Source organism: Notolepis coatsorum, assembly GCF_963971535.1.
Source record: "Notolepis coatsorum genome assembly, chromosome: 4".
In the NCBI taxonomy this organism is placed as follows: domain Eukaryota; kingdom Metazoa; phylum Chordata; class Actinopteri; order Aulopiformes; family Paralepididae; genus Notolepis; species Notolepis coatsorum.
This window is the reverse complement of record NC_140168.1, coordinates 23,064,840-23,089,164: the sequence shown is the minus strand read 5'-3', so window position 1 is coordinate 23,089,164 and position 24,325 is coordinate 23,064,840. Positions and strand designations below refer to the sequence as shown.

General features: G+C 45.7%; 2 protein-coding genes across 2 annotated transcripts in view; both read right to left on the bottom strand.

The window, feature by feature from the left end:
• Positions 1-15,112: 15,112 nt before the first annotated feature.
• On the bottom strand, positions 15,113-15,961 carry LOC311226451 (uncharacterized protein; the record flags this gene model as incomplete). The annotated part of the gene is made up of 1 exon (XM_084311877.1): positions 15,113-15,961. The coding sequence occupies one exon, from the start codon at positions 15,959-15,961 to the stop codon at positions 15,113-15,115; it is 849 nt and encodes a 282-aa protein (XP_084168003.1).
• Positions 15,962-18,760: 2,799 nt separating this feature from the next.
• The window catches only part of crybg2 (crystallin beta-gamma domain containing 2), a gene marked incomplete at its 5' end in the record, with an annotated part of 144,704 nt that continues 139,139 nt past the window's right edge, over positions 18,761-24,325 (bottom strand). The window contains 2 exon segments of the mRNA XM_084311876.1: positions 18,761-20,649; positions 23,024-23,183. Of these exon segments, the coding sequence (XP_084168002.1) occupies positions 20,561-20,649; positions 23,024-23,183 (249 nt within the window). The 3' untranslated portion in view covers positions 18,761-20,560.

Sequence of the window (24,325 nt, the reverse complement as noted above, 5' to 3'; positions counted from 1 at the left end):
ATTAGAACCGCGTGGAATATGTCCTTCGACCAACCAGTGTTGGATCAATAAACGCGATCGATACTTGGAGTGGCGATCATGAATCGGAAAAATCCTCTAGCAAGACCATCCGACTCTAGTTAAGGATTCTTCCTGACCAGTCTTGGGATAATCAGAGCATCCTAAGGCACTCTCGTAACCATTGGGCTGAAACGCGATCGATACTTAGAGTGGCGATCACGAATCGGAAAATTCCTCTAGCAAGACCATCCGATCCTAGTTAAGGATTCTTCCTGACCAGTCTTGGGATAATCAGAGCCTTCTAAGGCACTCTCGTAACCATTGGGCTGAAACGCGATCGATACTTAGAGTGGCGATCACAAATCGGAAAATTCCTCTAGCAAGACCATCCGATCCTAGTTAAGGATTCATCCTGAACAGTCTTGGGATAATCAGAGCATTCTAAGGCACTCTCGTAACCATTGGGCTGAAACGCGATCGATACTTAGAGTGGCGATCATGAATCGGAAAATTCCTCTAGCAAGACCATCTGATCCTAGTTAAGGATTCTTCCTGACCAGTCTTGGGATAATCAGAGCATTCTAAGGCACTCTCGTAACCATTGGGCTGAAACGCGATCGATACTTAGAGTGGCGATCACGAATCGGAAAATTCCTCTAGCAAGACCATCCGATCCTAGTTAAGGATTCCTCCTGACCAGTCTTGGGATAATCAGAGCATTCTAAGGCACTTTCGTAACCATTGGGCTGAAACGCGATCGATACTTAGAGTGGCGATCACGAATCGGAAAATTCCTCTAGCAAGACCATCCGATCCTAGTTAAGGATTCATCCTGAACAGTCTTGGGATAATCAGAGCATTCTAAGGCACTCTCGTAACCATTGGGCTGAAACGCGATCGATACTTAGAGTTGTGAAGGGTAATTTCACATCCCCTCCTCCTCCACCTCCCCCCCCCCTCCTCCTCCTCCTCCTCCTCCTCCTCCTCCTCCTCCTCCTCCTTCCCTCCTCCTCCTCCTCCCCCCCCCTCCTCTATTTGTGAGGTCAGGATTTCTGTTTAAATGTGAAGGGTAATTTCACATTCTTAATCCCCACAACAGGGTAAAATCCATGAAGTCATGTTATCCTTCTCTCAAAAACTGTTAAAACACTATCCATTCATTATATTCAGAGCAGGCCAGATAACGCTTGCATCCAAGGCCGCAGCAAGCCTTCCGCAAGGGCCCATCCCATCCGACTCCCCAAATGACCATATAAAGCCAACCCAATCAGAGACAGAGGCGTCTCTATCTCACTGTGTTAAGCCATTACAATATTGCTTTGTCTTCACTTTCACTCTGACAGACCTGTGAATATGCACTCTGACAGACTGAAAGTCCGTCCGTATGGGCGTACTGTATTATTTTCTTTTCCAATAAACCTGTATTGTATTGTTAATCTGAGTAAACCGGCTGTGTTCTTCTGCTCCTGTTTGATTATTTCAGAATGCCTAATTCGCAGTGTGACACTGTTTTAGGCTGCTGGATGTCCGTGGAGAACCTGGTGGTTTGCACTCTGATTTAAGGCCAATCTCTTGTCTCTGTATTTCATTTAACCATCCCTGGAGACATCAAAAATCCACCACATTCTTGGTGTCTGAAGTGGTGATGCCAACCGATCCTGCCGGTGCAGACGGGCTCTTCATCGCTCTACAACACAGCCACGTCTGGGACAGTGAGGAATTGTCTGTCTGCATCGGCTGGTCGGGACGGCATTCCACGGGCATTACATGCAGCGTCGCGGCGAGTTAGGTAAGCAGGAGTGGGGGGGGGGCCGTCTGAATGTAATACTATCTGTGTTTATCTCTATATGTATGTGACACTGCGAGAAGTCAACCCTGGTTACTTTGGTCACTATCTGTGTTTATCTCTATATGTATGTGACACTGCGAGAAGTCAACCCTGGTTACTTTGGTCACTATCTGTGTTTATCTCTATATGTATGTGACACTGCGAGAAGTCAACCCTGGTTACTTTGGTCACTATCTGTGTTTATCTCTATATGTATGTGACACTGCGAGAAGTCAACCCTGGTTAGGCTTTGGTCACTATCTGTGTTATTGATTATGTATGTGACACTGCGAGAAGTCAACCCTGGTTAGGCTTTGGTCACTATCTGTGTTATTGATTATGTATGTGACAATGCGAGAAGTCAACCCTGGTTAGGCTTTGGTCACTATCTGTGTTATTGATTATGTATGTGACAATGCGAGAAGTCAACCCTGGTTAGGCTTTGGTCACTATCTGTGTTATTGATTACATACGTGACACTGCGAGAAGCTCAACTTTGATGTGGGCTTTGGTCACTATCTGTGTTAAGATAAGCTACATACGTGACACTGCGAGAAGCTCAACTTTGATGTGGGCTTTGGTCACTATTTGCTACATACGTGACACTGCGAGAAGCTCAACTTTGATGTGGGCTTTGGTCACTATCTGTGTTAAGATAAGCTACATACGTGACACTGCGAGAAGCTCAACTTTGATGTGGGCTTTGGTCACTATCTGCTACATACGTGACACTGCGAGAAGCTCAACTTTGATGTGGGCTTTGGTCACTATCTGTGTTAAGATAAGCTACATACGTGACACTGCGACAAGCTCAACTTTGATGTGGGCTTTGGTCACTATCTGTGTTAAGATAAGCTACATACGTGACACTGCGAGAAGCTCAACTTTGATGTGGGCTTTGGTCACTATCTGCTACATACGTGACACTGCGAGAAGCTCAACTTTGATGTGGGCTTTGGTCACTATCTGTGTTAAGATAAGATAAGCTACATACGTGACACTGCGAGAAGCTCAACTTTGATGTGGGCTTTGGTCACTATCTGTGTTAAGATAAGCTACATACGTGACACTGCGAGAAGCTCAACTTTGATGTGGGCTTTGGTCACTATCTGTGTTAAGATAAGATTGCATGTTACAACTTGTAACCCCTGGTGGTCACTATTTCCACATGTTTCAACTTGGGCGACAGCTAACTGTAAACAGTTTTTTTCTCTTTGTTTCCAGCCAGTACAACTATGAGGGATATCCAGACATGTAACACACTGACCATGTTTGAAATTGTTGTTGTTTTTTGTGTGTTTGATTTCTTTTCCTTTGGCCGGCGCAATCTCATTAACGCGACGCATGACATCCAAGATGCAGTATTAATCAATGCTGTCGAACTCAGATCTATGGAATGTGAGGGGGAGGATGGTGCGTTTCTCTCAGCGCAGGAGAAAGAAGATAACGAATATGCACCAGGGCCGTACTTCCCACTGCAGGGCCACGCTGTCCCTGGGCAACCACACCACCTAGGGGCCCCATCTCCACCGGCACACCAGCCACCATACCCATATGAACCCGCGGAGGACGACGACAACCTAATCAGGTTCAGTCCCAAGTCCAACAGGAACCGCCTGCTCAACATCTCGCATGATATGGCAACACCACAGCAGGGCCGGTGCTATGGAAGCGGGGCCCAGGGATCAGTGGAGGCCCTGGGAGGGCAACTGGGACAGGAACTCCAGCTAAGCTCCCTGTGCGATAGCCCCGCCCTGCCACGAAGATAAGAACGCACCGCTGCTGGGATCCACAGGAACCCCTACCACGCACCCCAGTCGGCAATACAAGCCCTTTTGCATAAGTAGGACCTACCCCACCACGCCAACGACGGCCCCGGCCTGTACAAACAACGAATATCCTACCTCCCTACTCCCTACTCCCTGCACCTGGTGTGCTGCTGTATTCAACTATGGGGAGATGACTGCTACTGTACTCAACGGCATCCAGCCTCCTTACAACAGATATATCGTTCTGTGTGTGAAGGAGTGGGAAGACACCTGACTGCTTCTGTACTCAACGGCATCCAGCCTCCTTACAACAGATATATCGTTCTGTGTGTGAAGGAGTGGGAAGACACCTGACTGCTACTGTACTCAACGGCATCCAGCCTCCTTGCAACAGATATATATCGTTCTGTGTGTGAAGGAGTGGGAAGACACCTGACTGCTACTGAGGACGACAACAAGGGAAGCCAGTGTGCATATTAAAAAGTCAAATTTCTGATTTAGATATGGGTACATATTCAGAGTTTGAAAATACTACTTATATTAAGACTGCCATTTTATTTTCTTTGTTCTTTGTTTCCTATTAACTGCTGTCGGCGCTTCGGGTCACTGAGAAGCGCTTTATAAGGCGCCAGCGACCAATCTGTCCCCGGCCTGGGACTCCTCCCCTTTTCAATTTGCACCTGAACTTTTTTCCCCCTCTTCTTTCTTTCTCAAGAGTTATTGTTCTATCTTATTATTTTTTTTTTTTATTTTTTTTATTGTACCTAAGGATGCAACATTTTGCAATTACCTGCTTGGAATTATCGTCCTACTTAGCCAAGTATGACATTATGATGTATTAATGTTGATTGATTTGATGTTCTGTATGGTGTCTTGAGACTGTGGTTTAGTGATATTGATGGTTGAAATTACCAGGATGTGCCAAAAATGGCACAAAGTGGGGAATGTGAAGGGTAATTTCACATCCCCTCCTCCTCCACCTTCCCCCCCCCCCCCCCTCCTCCTCCTCCTCCTCCTCCTCCTCCTCCTCCTCCTCCTCCTCCTCCTTCCCTCCTCCTCCTCCTCCCCCCCCTCCTCTATTTGTGAGGTCAGGATTTCTGTTTAAATGTGAAGGGTAATTTCACATTCTTAATCCCCACAACAGGGTAAAATCCATGAAGTCATGTTATCCTTCTCTCAAAAACTGTTAAAACACTATCCATTCATTATATTCAGAGCAGGCCAGATAACGCTTGCATCCAAGGCCGCAGCAAGCCTTCCGCAAGGGCCCATCCCATCCGACTCCCCAAATGACCATATAAAGCCAACCCAATCAGAGACAGAGGCGTCTCTATCTCACTGTGTTAAGCCATTACAATATTGCTTTGTCTTCACTTTCACTCTGACAGACCTGTGAATATGCACTCTGACAGACTGAAAGTCCGTCCGTATGGGCGTACTGTATTATTTTCTTTTCCAATAAACCTGTATTGTATTGTTAATCTGAGTAAACCGGCTGTGTTCTTCTGCTCCTGTTTGATTATTTCAGAATGCCTAATTCGCAGTGTGACACTGTTTTAGGCTGCTGGATGTCCGTGGAGAACCTGGTGGTTTGCACTCTGATTTAAGGCCAATCTCTTGTCTCTGTATTTCATTTAACCATCCCTGGAGACATCAAAAATCCACCACAGAGTGGCGATCATGAATCGGAAAATTCCTCTAGCAAGACCATCTGATCCTAGTTAAGGATTCTTCCTGACCAGTCTTGGGATAATCAGAGCATTCTAAGGCACTCTCGTAACCATTGGGCTGAAACGCGATCGATACTTAGAGTGGCGATCATGAATCGGAAAATTCCTCTAGCAAGACCATCTGATCCTAGTTAAGGATTCTTCCTGACCAGTCTTGGGATAATCAGAGCATTCTAAGGCACTTTCGTAACCATTGGGCTGAGTCCAGTCAATGGCCAGAGGACCGGGGAATGTAAACAAACTTGTGGCTTCCTGTATAGTCAAATCCACCCTATTTGCATGGTGAAAAACGCGATTTAATTTGTATTTAGGTTAAGATTAGGCCTTCTAAGGAGATTGGTTAAGGTTAGAGTTGGGTTCCAGGTCAATGTCCTAGGGTTAATTATTTTTCCTAGGGTTAGGATTAGGCATTCTGAGGCTGGTGGTTAAGGTTAGCGCTGGGTTTCAGGTCCAGGGCCCCGTTCCCCGTACCTGGATAACTGAGTTAGCCGGATAACTTTCGGTTAAGTCTGACTTAAGCCGGACTTTCCGGCTCCCCGTACCTGGATTTTCCAAATCACCATGACAACAGATCCAAAAGTTTGAGCCTGGTCGAAAGCAGGGTTTAAGTTCAAGTTAGCCGGATCAACCATCGCCACGCCCCCGCAAAGGAGTGACAGCGCGTTTCCTGAAATTATTCCCACAGTCTAGGATCTGCGTTATACCATTCTGAATTACGTTTTTGTGCTCCATTCTTCCAGAGGGGTCTTTTGAAATGTAAAATAGACCCAAAATGCTGATACTAAATTCACTTTGTCCTAAATAATGCACGTTATATACCGTGGCGCTCGCTCGGTGCAACAACAACAAAATAAAGAATATTCTAAACACGGGTCTCTCGTTCATTAATGTATAAACAATGAATTTATCCCATCTGGCACAGTGGCTCAGCGGTAGTGCTCAATCCTGGCAACCCAGCGACCGGTGTTCGAAACCCCGTGTTTCCAATATAATTTTTTTGAATATAATATTAATTATTATACGCAAAGGTAGCCTGGTTTTAAGTTAAAATATTATAAATCTACATGCATTGAGGATGTCATTCTTTATATAGCTCTCAACGTGCACCAAATTGAATTATTCCTATATTGCAAAAAGAAGGAGACGACTGGGTTTCGAACCCCGGTCGTCTGCGTGAAAGTCAAAAGAAGAACCCGTTACACCACAGAGAAGATAAGTAAAAGATCGACCATACATCAATCAATGGGTAAGGGAGCCGTATCGTTATTCTGTATAACAGTTTTACTAATTATTTTCGCTAGCAAGATCTCATTTGATTATTCAATCCAGCAGGCAAGTTTAAAGAAATATAATCTGATTGATTGAGGTAATGAGGGACTTAAAATTAGCCTATAGATAACGCATTTAACTTGTCGGCGAGGCGATTGAGCCGTACTGCAATATGTTACTAAAGTTTTAAATCAATTAATCAATCAATGCCGCTAGAGAATCAGGATCTCTGCTCTCGACACTTGCTGCCTTCTCGGCTGAGGCGGGCACGCGCACTTATCCTGGGTCTCAAGTCTGGCTTGAGTTAACGAGACTGAATCCACCTTCGAGGAACAGGAAAATCCCGGCTTCAAACATCGGGTTAACTGAAGCTGGATAATGACATCTTGATCGACTTAGTTGAACCAGGTACGGGGAACGGGGCCCTGGTCATAAGGTCAATTTTCTTTCTTTTGGTTAGGATTAGGCATTCTAAGAGACATTCTATTTTAACCGTCCTTATAACAGCCCGTGCCCTTTAAAGAGAGAGCAGAGGGAGAATATCAGGGTATTAAGAGCCGCTCAGGGTCAAAAGGTTAGGTTTAGGCGTTCTATATTCGTCGGTTAAGGTTAGTGCCTAGGTTAGAGTCTAGGTTCAAGGTTAACATTAGGGTCTTATGAGCCGCTCGCGGTCAAAGGGTTAAGCTTAGGCGTTTCTTAAGGGGTCCCCACACGGCGAGCGATTTTAGCCAGGCGACCGATTTTTTTTGCGAGCCGACACAGAATTGTATCGCCTTCATTGTTATGAATGAGACAGCCCACACGGCAGGAGATTCTGAAGCGACGGTCGCGCAGCTATTTCTGTCGCCTCGCAAAATATCGCCTCGATCCTATTTTTTGAGGCGACACAGCAGGACAATGAGGAAATAACATCTGACTTCTACACTAGTAGTGCAGAAGTTCTACTGGTGTATCATTTGTACACCTTTAATGTATCAATACATTCATTGATCAATCTACGTATTATTACCATGCTACTTATGTTCATTATTATAACGGGAACAATTTAAATAAATAACGTTAGTTTGAGAAGCTATAGTCATTGTCATTAACTAATAAATGAACAATGTGCCACGATGCACCTACTAAATAAGTTGTGGGTGTTGACAGAGTTTAATGTCCAGGCTGCAGCTGATGTAGTTTATACGGTTTATTGTCCAAAGAAAATGATGGTTGAGAACAGAAGTTTGCGTCAGTGAACAAACATTCTCTCTCAGCAGGTGTATACTTGAAACAATAACCACACCCACCCCCAGCTAGACAGAGCGAAAGTTGGGACACGCGCCTGTGACATGCAGGTGCAGCCTGTCAGGCTCGTGTGCCCCACTTCCCCCCAACAAAACGTTAGGTTATGACTATAACCAAGTTCTGTTAGTTAGGGGCGATGCTTGGCATCACTACTGCACTATCTCGCGTACGTGCACGCGTACTGAATAAACCACAAATGTACCTCTAATACCAGTATTAGTCTGACCACACCCCTCATCAGCTTACCTTCATAAGCAGGTGTGTGGTCACCTGCTCTCCTCCTTCCCAAGCTTTCACCACAAGGTGAGGACAAGGGCTGCAGCGGCCGTCTGATGCCAAGCATCGCCCCTAACTAACAGAACTTGGTTATAGTCATAACCTAACGTTCTGTATCGTTAGTGGCTTAGCTTGGCATCACTACTGCACAAGGGAGGCCAAGCGGAGCCACTTGGCTGACAAATACACCCCGCTGACAGCCCCCCAAAACCATCAGAACAGGGAGGGCCGAGCCCCCCCGACCCCCCCTAATGGAGGGTAGCCCCCCTATTAGGGACGTCACGGGAGGGCGACGGACCCGGCCGTGCGAAGAGGCATTCAAGCAACTCAACGCACAGGATGAGCAGACCGTGGCTTGACCCCACGACTACACACACGCACAACCCGCATGCCACCCGGGAACGAACGGAGGAACAACCTCGTTACTGCCCCCAGAATCACGGGGTCAAGGGCAAACCCAACCCCGTGGCAAGGCCGTAGCAGCGGAGCACGAAGGAAGACCCAGACCCACCAAAAGGACTGGACTCCCTAGAATGGGGGCCCGGAGAAGTCCATGATGCCAGCATCAAGACCCCACCAGGTGGGCACGTAGTGCCCCGCCCCCCACATCGCCAGCGTATTCGGACAAAGGCCCCTCAGTTACTGCACCTGGTATTCCCAGGCGGAACCAACCAGGCCAGAACCTGCCCAGCTTCCGAGATCGGACGAGATCGGGCGTGTTCAGGTCGGTATGGCCGTAAGCCGAGCGGGCCCCGTCCCCCCAATAGTACACCGCCTGGCACACTGACCCTGCAGAACAGGCAGTCAGCATGGCCGTAAGCACACAAAAAAGGTTAACCAACGGAAGCAGGCAGCGCACCGGGGAAAAACCAGGCAACAGGCTGTTAACCCTAGCCTGGAGACTGCGGACGAGACAGGCGCCAGAGGGGACAGCTGAACACAGCCGCCAAGTCCCTCAGGGTACCAGAACAGCAGATCTGCATCCCCGGCGGACAACGGGTTCAACTGATCTGGACCAGCGTGACCAGAACCAGTCCCGTGCCCTAACCACGCCGACATGCCTACTCCAGGAGAAGGGCAGATATGCGTGTTGATCTTAACATGAAAAGAAGGCGCCACCCAGACGTTCGGACGAACCGCGCCTGGTGGCCCACCCCAAGGGCGTGAGACCCCACTACATATGTTCAGATCCATCCCGTCATCATCCCCCAGACATGAACGAGAATCCGTCGACAACCCACCCAGGTCATGGGATGTGGTCGTCGGAAGAGGAAAAACCCCCATCTCAGTTGCTTTATAAAAACGCTGTTTCAACCACAAGCAACCAAGGCGTGCCAGTCAATCGCCTGTTTACAGCGAGCTAGCACTATACGTGCGTCGGGACACACCCCCATCAATGAACAGGCTATTTAGACCTGTCATTGAATCCCCAAGGCGCCCAGGGGAACGACAAGAGGGGTGTGACACTCCCTAACTCCAACACTTCTGGAATAGAAAGAAGGAAGCATCAACAGTATGTATCCCAGTCTACACAGCCGGGGTAAAAAATGTTCACATTTTTACATCCCACCACCCTCCCATAGGAAAGAGACGGGGATCCCCAGAGAGACTTCCCACGCGAGCTGTACAGATTGAAAAGAATATATTGCACCTTGAGCCATGTAAAAAACTGGGTTTAGGGCCTCCGGGTAAGAGGCACTGAACCCATACACACTCAATAAACGAATTGAATCGAATATACATACAATAGAAAAGGACCCTTCTAGAGGGTCCACTCACTTTGACAATCTGAGGAGGAAGGCTCTGTACTCTGATGGAGGCTTCCTCACATGGAAGAAGGAGTCCGAACTCACAGAAGGCCTGAATAGGCGCTTGGTGAGGAGGAGCCCTGACCACCCCCCCTGAAAACAGATCCATCACATGGACCTGAACAGCACACGGAAGTCCTACCAACAGAGACGCGCACGGTGACGTACTCTATGGCGGGGGAATTCCTGCGGTGCACACGTCCAATATACCAGGCCGTGGGACCAGGAACTCCCTCCCCCCCCCCCCCCCCCCCCCCCCGTAACGTGCCGAACCGCCACGTGACGGGAACCTTGAAGGACAGGGGGTGTACCCCTGACCGACAGAACAATGGGGAGAGGAAAGGTTACCAGTTCACCCCTTTACGACCCCACACCCATGATACGACGTAACGACAAAAAGAGAATATGACACAGTCATAGTCAGCTCTATGAAGCGTTTCACAGCTCCACACAGCGCATGAGCTAACCTGCTATCTGATTTTTACTAAGGAAAAACACAGAATAGAGAGGGCTCTAAGAACCCCGGTCCAACATACACATGTGCTTCTGTGGCCAGTACAACCCAGTTGTAGGTCACATGACACACACAACCCATCATCACCTACAAAAAATGGCAAAAACACTCAACAGAGGAACGCCGTTTTTTTCCACAATTAGAGAATACATCATTCTTGATTAGTATCGACCACAGGCCTTGCTAAGCACACATGACAGCAACCAAACCAATTTCCCTTTAGGAAATAAGTTTCTCCAGCAGATTTAGCACAACCTCAGCAATCAAGCTAAGAGTTACATCGTATCCCTACCACACAAAAGACACAATTAATGCACAACATGTCTGATAGGAGGTGATAAAGTCCCCAGGGAACCGGGGGGGAAAACACAATCCTCCTATTTTACCCTCAATACGGCCAGTTAAAACAGGAAAACCTGTTAATGTGTGAACTCACTGTTCATTGTCATTACAGTCTGAGAAAGAACATTCTTTTACTCACTTGTCACCAAGCATAGCTTCATAGGTTAGTTGCCTTAGTAGTGAGTACACGGTACACATAAACACCATGATGTTTCTCACACAACAACCAGATCAATACATCACGATCTGCACGGAGAAGCTAACTGCCAGTGACAAAAACAGCTCACACATAACCCGCAACGTATCCCAAATGCATTGCAACAACACACGTTTTGGGAAAAAACACCGTTATTCACAATGCATTTAGCAAAGTAAAACCAGAAGACGTGTTATGAGGTCTGGCCAACCCCGTACCTACCCGGAACGCAGATCAGCGAAGTGCAGTCACAAGACACCGTAGAACACAGCCGTCCTGTGTTGTTCGATCCGGGCAGCGTCGCCGCTCCAACCAGTCGCTACAGTCCTCTTTGTTGACGCAATCCCCGTCCAGGCTCAGGGCAGGGTCGACGAACATCCCCTGTCAAGGATGACGTCGTGGTCAAGAGTGTAAAACATGTTAAAATCAAAGCACGTTCAACAGAATAGCATCAAGCTAACGGCTGCTCCAACCGTTCGGGTGCTATTGCTTCCGCTCGCGAGACGCCGATCTAACGACGCACGCGATCAGAAGCGAGCTCCCGGCGGCGCGCGAGAAGCTAAGCTACCCCGCGCCAGGCCACTGACCGGCTAACCGTAAGCTATGAACATGTAAACAATGACATAACACTCACCCAGACAGGCCGCCGTTCTGAACCTCTCCTCACTTTTTAAGAGAAAAGAGAAAACAAGACGTCAACACCGCTTCACAACGGTGACATTACCACGTCCGGCGGAATCAGCACAGTACCAACTGGCCTGTATAGCTGACTTTGAACATGAATCTGCCGCTATCGCACATTACATGCACATATCCCCTCGTGAAGGAATACTCTCATTTGGATATGAAAGATGGGGTCTTAACACGGTGACAGAGAGAATCCACTCGTCCAGAACACACAGGGATCACCAGTGTCAATGGTCGCGGCCCACTAGTTAAAACTATAATGGTCTCCAGACCAAGGCCTTCTGTCGCCTAGGCGGCTAAACAAAGGACCCTAGCCTGGGGCCGGTTTCCATAAACTTTGTCAAGTAGCCCCCATAGCACTAACAGACAAGTGGAGCCCGCCAGCAAACACTACTCACCCAACCTGGAACGCACCGCTCCTCACAACAGCGGCATGTCCGACAGTTCAGCTGTGGCCTGACAGGTTTCACCCCAACAAACACAGCAAGGAACTGCAGTTGAGAAGCATGCAGCGGCGTGCTCCCAATACGAAAAACCGGTGGAGGGTTTTTAGAATGATCATCATCTTCTAGACACTCCAGTACGAAGACAATATCGCCGTATTTTCTCGAAAATAGTGAGAGAGAAAATAAAGATATGATGTCAACGTATCCTTGTTTCCCAAGTTGTTCCTAATCCAATTTCTTCCATCATGGTGTCAAGTGTGGGGATCTACCGAGGCACTTCTTCCTTGTGGTGAAAGCGAGAAGGAGGAGAGCAGGTGACCACACACCTGCTTATGAAGGTAAGCTGATGAGGGGTGTGGTCAGACTAATACTGGTATTAGAGGTACATTTGTGGTTTATTCAGTACGCGTGCACGTACGCGAGATAGTGCAGTAGTGATGCCAAGCTAAGCCACTAACGATACAGAACCCCCAAAGGGCGCGCATCTCCAGTGACATAACAACCTCAGCATCAAACATACAGAACACATTATATAGCTTACATACATTATACATTACATACTAACTATGGATGACGAAAAATTTATCACAGTTATTCAGAACTTCAAGGAACTGTACGATCCGAGCTGTCAACAATATAAAGACAATATTAAGAGAGATCAGGCGTGGAGATCAATTTCATTAACGATGGGCTGCTCTGGTAAGTATACCTCAGTTAGCTATAGTATCAGACACAGCTACCTAGTGGCGAATTATTTGCCCATATCTTATGACTAATGTTTATATTTAATAGGCTATAGTACTCAAATGTAATCAATTAATGGATACTTTTATAATTATTAAATGTAAATGTCTAGTTTCTACACATCAAACATTTATTTATTTGTATTACTTTTCGAGATGACTAGATCCTGTCAGAATGCAGGTAGGTGAATTCCAATGGTTGAAGGCAATCACAGAGTCAGAGAGTGTTTACTCTTGAACAGGTTCGACTTTAATAGTAAGAACACAGAGTAAATTCTAAGAGAGAACAAGTGCTAAAAGCACAAGTGTAAGATAAGGTAAATGGGAGCTTATTGGAGGTCCACAGTAGAACCGTCCGCGTTATCCCCGAACGCAATTAGTGAAGACCTGACAATGGACAAGCAGAAGAGAGGTATGTTAAATAGAGACCAAATACCAACATTCCACACACACCCCCGTGACAGCCAATCAGGAACCACCCCTAAGTGACAGCACTAATTGACAGGGAAATGACAGGTGACAAGCCCAGTGACATATGCCAGGAATGTGGGTGGTCACCGACCGAGGTCGGTGTCCAGAACGTAACAGATCCTGAATATCAGTGCTTTAATCCAACCAATCTCCATCTAGTGGATATGAAAAAGAATACAAGGAACACAAATCAATATTCACATTTTCAATTTGCAGTTGATGAATGCCAAAAGAAATGGAAGAACCTGAGAACAACGTATGTTCGAAAAAGAAGATCAAACCCACCAAGTGGGTCAGGAGCAACGGGGGAGAAAAGGTGGAAATACATGGAGATCATGGCCTTTATTCACCCCTACACCCAGGGCAAAGGGTATGTATGTCATGTGGTTAAAGAATTACACTTTAAAAAACAGAGCCTAAATGATGATGTTGCCCTACTACAATACATTTTAATTGGACACTAATTGTGAATGTGAAGCAAAATGGCACTTTGTTTTTGACGTCACATGGGGTGTTATTGTGTCAAATTAAATATCCTCACTGAAAATCAAGTAAAACATTTTTCTATGTTTATAGTGGGGCGACAAACTTGTCTGAGGACAATTTTATGTCTGGCCCTGTGTGCCCCCTTGAGGAAGATGACGATGGGGAAGAGGAGGATGCAGCAGCTGTCCCGGCCACCCCTGCAAAGGTTCGGACACCAGCCCCTCTGACTGGCTGGGGCAAGAGGAAGAAGGCCGGGGAGAATTTGGACAACGCCCTGATGAGCTTCATCACAGCTCCATCGACGCCTGCAGCTCCCCCAACACAGAAGACGGCGATGGAGCTCTTTCTCCTCAGCCAAGTGCCTGTGATGGATGCTCTAACCCCTCCATTGCAGGCAAAGGCACAAAGGGCCATAATCAAAGTTCTGGAGGAACTTCGTGCTCTCCAGGAGCAGGGCAATGTAGCTTCAGCTGGCCCATCAGCCATGAGGCCAACACCACAGCAGTGGGAGCACGGGCAGAGGTACCTTACACCTTTTAATTACTGGGAGCAAAATAGATACATTGCACCTAACCCCTCCATGTACTGTCATGATCCCGCCACCGATCTAGAGGTTTAATGTCTCAGCCAGTCTCTCTCTCCTCTGGTCCTCTGCCCTCCTCTGTTCAGTCACCCATGTTGGCCCAGGTCTTCACCCATGTTGGCCCATGCAAAATATACAATGTTTTTTAAAGTGTAATTATTTAACCACATACTATGCCCTGGGTATAGGGGAGAAGAAAGGCCATGATCTCTTTTTTTGCTCTTCTTTTTCTAACATACGTTGTTCTCAGATTACATTGCATTCATCAACTGCAAACTAAAATGTTATGATGATTGGTTAAATGTATGTTAAATGTCTTGTTCTTTTTAAATAAATGTGTTCCAAAGTCTGAAAATCATTTACTATGTGAAAATGTTCATTTCTAGTTTATATACAAACATTTATTTATTTGTATTACTTTTCAAGATTACTAGATCCTGAATATCAGTGCTTTAATCCAACCAATCAAAAAAAAACGAATACAAGGAAGACAATGGACCACAATGCAGTGACATTTTGTGTAATTACTTAAAGGACAAACATAAATACTCCCACTAGGGTAACAACAAAGAAACATTCATTCAAAGGCAGCTTGATCATAAAAAAAAAAAAACTATACAAAATACACACTAATATATAAAACTATAGTAAATGGTCACTTCCTGGCGATGGTCGGCCTACACCATTCTTTCTTGCCATGCCACACTACCCTCTGGTGAGCAGAAATACTCCTGGTACTTCTCTCGCACAGTGTAGGCTTCCCGGGAGCACCTATTTCCACCGATGTTCCTGACTGAGACCATGTTGTCCTCACCGGCTCTTCTCTCATCCAGCCAAACCTGGCTTTCACTGGGCCTCTGCAAGTAGTTGTGCAGGATACAGAGGGTCAACACCAGGGTGCTCACCTTACCGGGAAGCAGATGTATCCTGCTGTAGAGAACCCTCCAGCGGGAGGCAAGAATGCCGAAGGCATTTTCAACTACATTCCTTGCCCTTGAGAGATGGTAGTTGAAAATCCGCTTCTCGTGGGTGAGGTTTTTCCTGGGGTAAGGCCTCATGAGGTAGGTCTTCAGTGGGAATGCTGCATCTCCCACCATCGTAAACGGCACCTTGTCGAGGTGTGCAGCATTTGGGAGTATGTCATCCTCTGGCACGTGGAGGGATTTTTCCTTCATCCCCCTTCCAAGTGCTGAGGTGGCATAAACTCCTCCATCGCTGACCCTTCCAAACTCTCCCACGTGGACAACTCGGAAGCGATAGTCGGCATCTACAAGAGCAAGCAAGACGAGGGAGAAGGTCTTCTTGTAGTTGAAATACAGACTCCCAGACTTCGCGGGTGCCTGCATGACGATGTGTTTGCCGTCTATCGCGCCGAGGCAGTTGGGGAAGTTCCACCTCTGCCCAAACCTTAGAGCAATGGCTCTCCAATCCTCCCCAGTCGGAGGAGGCACCTGGCTCCCCATTAGCCGCCTGTTGATGGCCTCACAGGTGTCCTCCACACAGGCTGCCACAGTCGACTGTCCCATGCGGTAGCAAAATGCCAGACTCACAAAGGAGTCACCTGTTCCAAGGAACCTGTAAAATAAAATGTGTCAGCAGGGAATATGACTTTGATCCTACGTTTGAGCTCGTGCACTGTTTTAAGTATTTGCATACCAGAAACGCCCCGATTAACCATATACGGTAATGGAATACACCCATGAAATGTGGAAAAATGGACTAAGCCGAGGGAAGCGTGTCATGAGACAGGCTGACAGACGTGTACACTTACGGTGATGTCGGATATGATATCTATTAACCATTGCTGCCTGGGCAGCGCAAACACTAATAAATACCGCGCTGGAATATGACTGCCTTTTCCCGTGTTGTTTGATTAATACCCAGGGATTAAAGTTCTCCTCAATTTTATTCCAAATCGCGATGGATCTCCCGTCAATTTTCTACCTGCTGCATATGATTTCTAGAGGCATACTACAATCTATTTTGATGTCAGTATTGGGTAGCCTATATAAACAATAATACGAGAGCATATACAAGAACAATGAATCTCACTGCATGTATGATGTAGCCTGCCTTTCAATACATGAACTTGAATTCCATCATGTTTGTGTGCGGGACTCACAAGGCTGTTGTCACAATGGGTGGTACCGGTACAGTAATAATAACAGTCCACACAATATCACGATCCATGCCATAGCCTATGTTCTATTAGGACATGATCTGTGACGACAAATGTTCTAGAATGTTTGATTAAGATATCATACTCTGACAGCATGCCTATGATCAACAAAAACGCGAACTTGAATCCCATCATATACATAGTCTGTCCACTATCTGGTGTCATTGCAATGCGTTTTCTATTCTTTCTTATACAGTAAAAAGGGGGAAGAACACTATATTCATATGACTTGTATTCTGCTTACAGCTTCGAAATTCCACTTGTTTCGTTTAACGTAAAGCCTTTTAAATATAATCAAAACGTTCCCGTGTTTCTGCGGTCTGCGCAAAATAATAACGAGTTGAGCTTTATGATTTATGATGAATTGAAAATGGGGGACCCTGATGTAAACAAGACGAAAGTCTTTCTCTGGTCTGCATCCCCAATTAACAATTGTATGTACTGAGCTGTACTGTACTGTACCCATTCTGCAATCTGTTAATAAACTTTTCAATCAATCAATCAATCAAGCTACGCGGAGCGCAGTCAGTCAGTAGCCTACACCCCGTATATTCCGATAACGCTATATAAACCATGCTGCATTCATTCTGAGAGAAAGATCTATTATTCCAAATGCTATTTATAGGGTTTTGACCATAATTACACTACTGTTGCTATTTTACAATGAACTACGGTTCGTACAGAACATGCCAGTGTTATTATGCACAGAAGCTCATTTCCTTGTTGTAATAATATATTCTACCACTGGGCGTCAGCTAAGTGTGCTCTGACCTGTGCGTAGACGTAAGCACGGAGTCAAGTTCATGTTGAAATTGATGAATCCCACTCTTTGCTTAGAAATTATCGTACGCACAGGGTAAGCACGAATCTGTGCGTAGAACACGTTGATGAATGAGGGCCCTGGTGAGGCTTGATTGATTGATTGAAAACTTTATTAACAGATTGCAGACACTAACAGCAGGCGATGTTGGTGGAGGACAGTCTGTGTGTGTGTGTGTGTGTGAGTTACACGCACAAGGTTGCAATTGATTTCTTTCCGTAGCAGCAGTTTGCGAAGACGCTCTCTGATTGGTTTAGCTCCGTAGGGCTGGGCGATATGGCAAAAAATGATTTTTTTTAAACAACAGATGTATGTTTATTTTGCAGCAATTCTTTGTCATTGCCGCCATCTTTAGTGTTACAGCCCCTCACACTCCAGTTCTCAGGCTGCAGCTGGTTTGAAAGCGAAAGTAAACCGGCTTCTCTGCTGGCTGTGGCTCCAGGGGAGTTGAACAGTTCTGGCTCTGCTCGTTTCTTTTCTATCTTTTGGCGCTTTTTTGGTGGACAAACCACCGCACATGTGCACCGTGACTCGTGACTGGAGACTAGCTCTGCTAGCACACATAGCCTACTGTGTACAGACGGTTTCAAACTGTATTTTAAATTAGAAAGCAAACAAAGTAAATGGACAAGAGAAAAATAAATCTCAATTTGGTCAGTATTGTCATTTGGACAAGCAAAGCCATTACTTTAAGTTGCAGGCAAGAAAGACAAGTCTGTCCACTGTCTCTGGTTTTAAAACTGCCCTGTTGCAGGTCACAAAAAAAAAACGATATTTCTTTTCCCGATATCGATTATTAAAATATATCGCAATAATTATCGTTATATTGCCCAGCCCTGCATCATGGTCCCCCATTTTTTTTATTTTGCATTATTCTGTTCTTCTCAGCAGCACAAAAGGCAAAAAATAAGGGAGAACAGTTTAAAATGGAAACCAAAAAGAACAAGTATCTTCTGGTGCCCCCCAGGCACTTTGCCGAGAAGACCGAGCCAGGTCCTCAACTGGAAACAGTCGATGCCAAGGAGTTTGCTAAGCGGTAACTACTAACTAATACTCATTACTTCCAACCAGCTGCTGATACCATAAGTATCCTGTTGAAAAGACATGAATTAATGTTCTGCTTTGCCCCCCCCTCTCTCTCTCTCTCTCTCTCTCTCTCTCTCTGCTCACAGAAAGAAAGCAGCTTGATGGTCATGATGACTGAGTCAGGATTGCAGGAGTCGAACAAAGAGTCTTTTTGGTCCTAGTCTTGTTTTTACTTTCATTACTGAAAACATGCCATGGTATAACATACTGTATGAAAATAAAGGGCCACATTTGGTTTTACATTATTCTTTTTTATTCAATATTTAAAACCACTCCCGCTTATATTACATTTCACATTATACGTTCAGTATCAAACAATGCATATAGATTAAAGCCAGAAATGTCACAATATCTTTAAATCTATGAAAAAATACCTCTACCTTTAAGAATATAGCATCTGAGAGAAACTACATGACATCCAATAAGCAAGTTGCACTGCTCTATTATGATGTATCATATTGCATATGAACAAACACACGTCCCATCCAAACGAGAAAACACAGAACACTTTAGACAGATAAAAAAAAAGACTAATTAAAAAGGCAGATTTTCACACTAACACACTATCTATCTTAACCATTTCACGACCACACTACAGAAGGTTAACCCCTTCACTACCACACTACAGACGGTTAAAGTGGTAGTGAAAGGGTTAACCTTCTGTAGTGCGATAGTGAAAGGGGTAACCCCTTGTCGTGTGGCAGTGAACGGGTTAACCTTCTGTATTGTCGCAGTGGAAGGGTTAACCCTTTGGTAGTGCGGCAGTGAAAGGGTTCAATACAACACTAGTATCCCCAGGCGTTCACACTAGCTAAAACAAGGAAAGGCATATCCGTGCCCGTTGCGTACAGTCCAGAGAAAATAGTCGTACAGTAACTCAAATGGATGTCCTGAGCCAATGTAAACAAAGTTAATGTATAAGGATCGACGATACAGTGTGTGCTTCTCTGGCCACAGAATCTGCCTCACCCTGAGAAAGAAACCAACCAACCAACCAACAGGGCTCGGTAAACAGGAGAAACTAACATTGAATATCCAAATTGAAAACAATTGCCATCCATTGAGAGTGTAGTAGGTGCAGGATTTGGGGGTCACTGTGCGACTGAGTAACCCCCCCCCCCCCCCCCTGCATGGAAGCATAATGGTTCTGTCCACTAGGGGTCTGTGTAGGTCAACTGGGTGATACCCTACTGGGTAAAGGAGCTCCAAACGTACACATGTGAAGCTGCTCTGGCTTTTCTCTCCTCCTCAGGTCTCGTGGTTCAACCCTTTCACCGTCTGCGTGTGGCAGTGAAAGGGTTAACCATCTGTGGTGTGGTAGTGAAAGGATTAACTGTCTGCGGTGTGGCAGTGAAAGGGTTAACCGTCTGCGGTGTGGCAGTGAAAGGGTTAACCGTCTGCAGTGTGGCAGTGAAAGGGTTAACCGTCTGCGGTGTGGTACCGAAAGGGTTAACCGTCTGCGGTGTTGTAGCGAAAGGGTTGGGTTAACCGTCTGCGGTGTGGTAGCGAAAGGGTTAACCGTCTGCGGTGTGGTAGTGAAAGGGTTAACCGTCTGCATTGTGGTTGCGAAAGGGTTAACCCTTTGTCGCGTGCCAGTGAAAGGGTTGACCTTCTGTATTGTCGCAGTGGAAGGGTTAACCCTTTGGTAGTGGGGTAGTGAAAGGGTTCAAGGCACAAGAGGTTTTAGGGGACGTCTTTCTGTGTGGAGTTTTGTTCTCCCCGTGTGTTTGTGTGGGTTCCTTCTTCTCCCGGCCCCGCTCCGGTTTCCTCCCACACAAGATGGTCGGTGACGGGGAAGGAGAACACGTGGCGCCACCCACCACCACTCATCCGCACGCCGTCCAGAGAGACGTGCAGCGACGTTCATAATCACCTTTGATTCTGAAGTTCAGAGGAGGGTTCTGAGTGTCAACATTGTATTTCACTGAATCGTACTGGTGGCCCTTGGAACGTTGGGGGAATGTACAAGGATTGCTGTGGGAAGGTTGAAGGAATACAGAGGGAAGCCGGGTGCAACGTTGATGTGAGGTTGATGTGAGGTTACAGTAACTGCAGGTGCCACTGTTGGCTGGGCCTCTCCTCGCTCGGCGACATCACCACGGCGTGGTCCTTGTCATATGTTTTGCCGCCTGCAAACGAGGACAGAAACACATTCAATTGGCTCATTAATTAAAGGCCCAATCCGTAAAATCCAAACGTATACGCAAACGGGTAACTCCACCACCACCACAAAAACAATTATGAATAAATAAATAAATAAAAGAAACATGGCTTCATTCTCTGGGTGATTGACTGAGCTCTAGGGGTGTGTGCAGAGATGTCATTATTTGTATCTGTATCTGTTCAACCAACAAAAGTATCTGTATCTGTATTATTGTATTATTATTATTATTATTTCATTTGTATTTGGATAGAAGACCGGACGTGGGCATGGTTTATATCCGTTTTTAAATTTATTTAAATTTCATTTAATTTAAATGTCTGTTTGTGCAACAATGATTGTACAATACAAGATGGGAACAGATGTAATCTAATGAACAAATTAACATTAGATTAAAGGAAGTCACGTTAAATCCAGCAAATGTATTTTCTAACCTAATATTTATTGGAAATGCAATTGTTGTGCCTTCAAAGCATCAAATTGATTTAATATTGACATTAATTATGAATATTTATTACATGGTGTTTTAACATTCGCCAAAATGCTTGATTGTGATTGGTCAATAAGCGCTCTGTTGGACAACGCGCAATAATGACCGCTGCTAGGGGCAACAGAGCTCTATTGACCAATCACAGTCTAGCTTTACCATATGCACAGCTGCGCTACATCAGGTGCAATCAAGTCCACACACCTGCCGATGACAGAGGAGCAACAGAACAACTGCGTCTGCATTTGATCTCGTCTTGTCGATGATGTAAAATGAAAATACGTATATTGTTAGTAAGTTAGCCCTGTAATAAGCGGGATAATGTATAGCCTATACTCGGTCATTGTCGCAAAATAATTGACCTTAACTGCGTTTAGAACACCTCGGCGCGGCGCCTCAGTGTTCCAGAACGCAGTCTCGGTAAATTATTTTGCGACAATGACCTCGTAGCCAGGCACGTGCACACATAGAGGCCAAGGGGTGCCTGAGCACCTGCCTTTTTGAGCCTCATCAAAAAAGTGCCCTTTTTGAAAAAAAATATATAAATGAAATTTTTCTTTTTACCGTTACGCATATAGACTGCCCTTCCAACTGAGAAATGTCAGGATAGAATCAAAATATTAGGTAAAGAGAGAGAGATGCCCCATATTCCATTGCAGTTTGCACGGCCTCCTCAGCGTGCCTCTCCGGGGACCTATATATTTTATGCATAGCGTGGGTGGTGATGATGATGATGATAGAAACCGCTGTGGCGCATACAGCATAATTGACCTTCACTGCGTTTAGAACACCTCGGCGAGGCGCCTCGCCGAGGTGTTCTAAACGCAGTGAAGGTCAATTATTTTGCGACAATGACCTCGTAGCTATACATTATCCCGCTTATTACATGGCTAACTTACTAACAATATACCTAATTCATTTTACACCATCGACAAGACGAGATCAAATGCAGACGCAGTTGTTCTGTTCTGTGGCTCCGCGCTGTCATCGCCGGCAGCTTGCACTGATGAGTGCAGCTGTGCATATGCTGAACAGCTTTCATGACTGCGATCTAAATGCTTGATTGCTCCGGCTGCGAGCAGCGGTCATTATTGCTCGGTTGCCCCTGACAGCTGTCAGTTATCGAAAAATAACTGACTGCTGCTATGGGCAACCGAGCGCTATTGACCAATCACAATCAAGCATTTTCGCGAATGTTAAAACGCCATGTAATAATTATTATTAATATAAACTAGTGATGGAAGTAAATAAAATACTCTGATTCCCTATAAATAAAATAGGAAATCAAATGCACTCCAAACTCAGTCCAAGTTATAACCTATATGACAAGCCACTAGAGTTTGCAATGCCTCATAATCAAAATACTTTATATATATATATATAGTATATATATAACTTAAAATTGAATAAAATAACTAGGGATGTCCGATATTATCGGCCTACCGATATTGGCATTAAAATGTGATATCGGAAAATATCGGTATCGGTTAATTTTTTTTCTTTTTTTTTTAACATTTCTATAACCGTTATTTACCCAGGCAAGCAAGTAAGAACAAATTCTGATTTAATTTATTGTCAAAAGAATGCATAATGTTGTGTTAATTCCACAACAAGAGATATGTGGGGGGGAAACCCTGCATATATCGGTATCGGTTGATATCGGTATCGGAAATTAAGAGTTGGACAATATCGGTATATCGGTATCGGTAAAAAAGCCAATATCAAGCATCCCTAAAAATAACACATATTCCAATCACACAGTTCACCTTCTCAAACAGTAATACAGCTACAGTACAAAGTATTGCCAGAGGGAACCCCTTCATTGATCCACCTGACAGTGTGATAATAATAATACCTTTGACATCCAGCACCAGGTTGGGGAAGGTCAGGTTGGTGATGGCGCCTCTCATCTCGGCTGACCAGGTCTGGATGGGCTGGCGGCTCTCAGACCACAGGACCACTTTGGCCCCCGACTCCGGGTTCCCCATCAACTGGAGGCTCATAGCAGGAGACAGCTATGGGAGGGAGGGAGAGAGAGAGAGAGAGGGGGAGAGAGAGAGAGAGGCAGAGAGAGGGATGGAGAGAGAGAGGGGGGAGAGAGAGAGAGGCAGAGAGAGGGAGGGAGAGAGAGAGGGGGGAGAGGGAGAGAGAGGGAGAGAGAGGGAGGGAAGAGAGAGGGGGGAGAGAGAGGGGGAGGGGAGAGAGGGAGAGGCAGAGAGAGAGAGAGATAGAGGGGGGGGGGAGAGAGAGGGCGTGGGAGAGAGGGAGAGGGAGAAAGAGAGGGGGGGAGAGAGATATACATAGGCAGAGAGAGAGAGAGAGCAGAGAGAAGAAGAGAGAGGCAGAGGCAGAGAGAGAGGGGGAGAGAGAGGCAGAGAGAGGCAGAGAGAGAGAGAGAGAGAGAGGGGGGGGGGGAGAGGCCGAGAGAGGCAGAGAGAGAGAGACAGAGAACGAAAGGGAGAGAGAGACATGATGATGTCAATTCAGTGCTAGAGAATTACATTTCAATTTCAATTATAATATCAAAATATTATTTATTTCAGAAGATAAAACGCAACAAATTTACTCTTTAGATTCATTATGAAAGAAATAGTCTATCTATCCATCCATCCATCTCAGAATGCCAACATTTCTACCCTAACAATCCTGCATATCGTAATTTCTTTTAAAACCTTTTCCATTACATTATTTGCTCTTAGCTCCTAGCTGTAGCATATTACAACTGTAACATTTATACAATAATAAATGTTTAAAATTTTTGTCTGTAACATATCTGTGTCTCGCTCAAGCCCTCCATGGGCCATGGGCCTAACTGTAACTCATAACCATCTTTTATCCATGTCTCTCCTCTACTACCCGCCCTCAGACTGTCCGAGACTCTCCCTCACCCTCCACCTTTAAATCCTGACTCAAAACCTACCTGTTCTCCCAAAGCATACAACCTTCCCTACCCATAACCACCCTCCTCCCACCTCCCACCTCCCCTTCCCCTTCCTACTTTCTCTCCCTCTCCTGCCCCCCCCCCCCCCCCCCCCCCCCCCCCCTCCCCTCGGTTTCCTTACTTCCCTGACTGTTCCCCTACTGGACTCTGTATCTGTTACTTGTTACCCGTGGTTCTAGTCCTGCATATTCATACTGTTGCTTACTCCTAGGGATG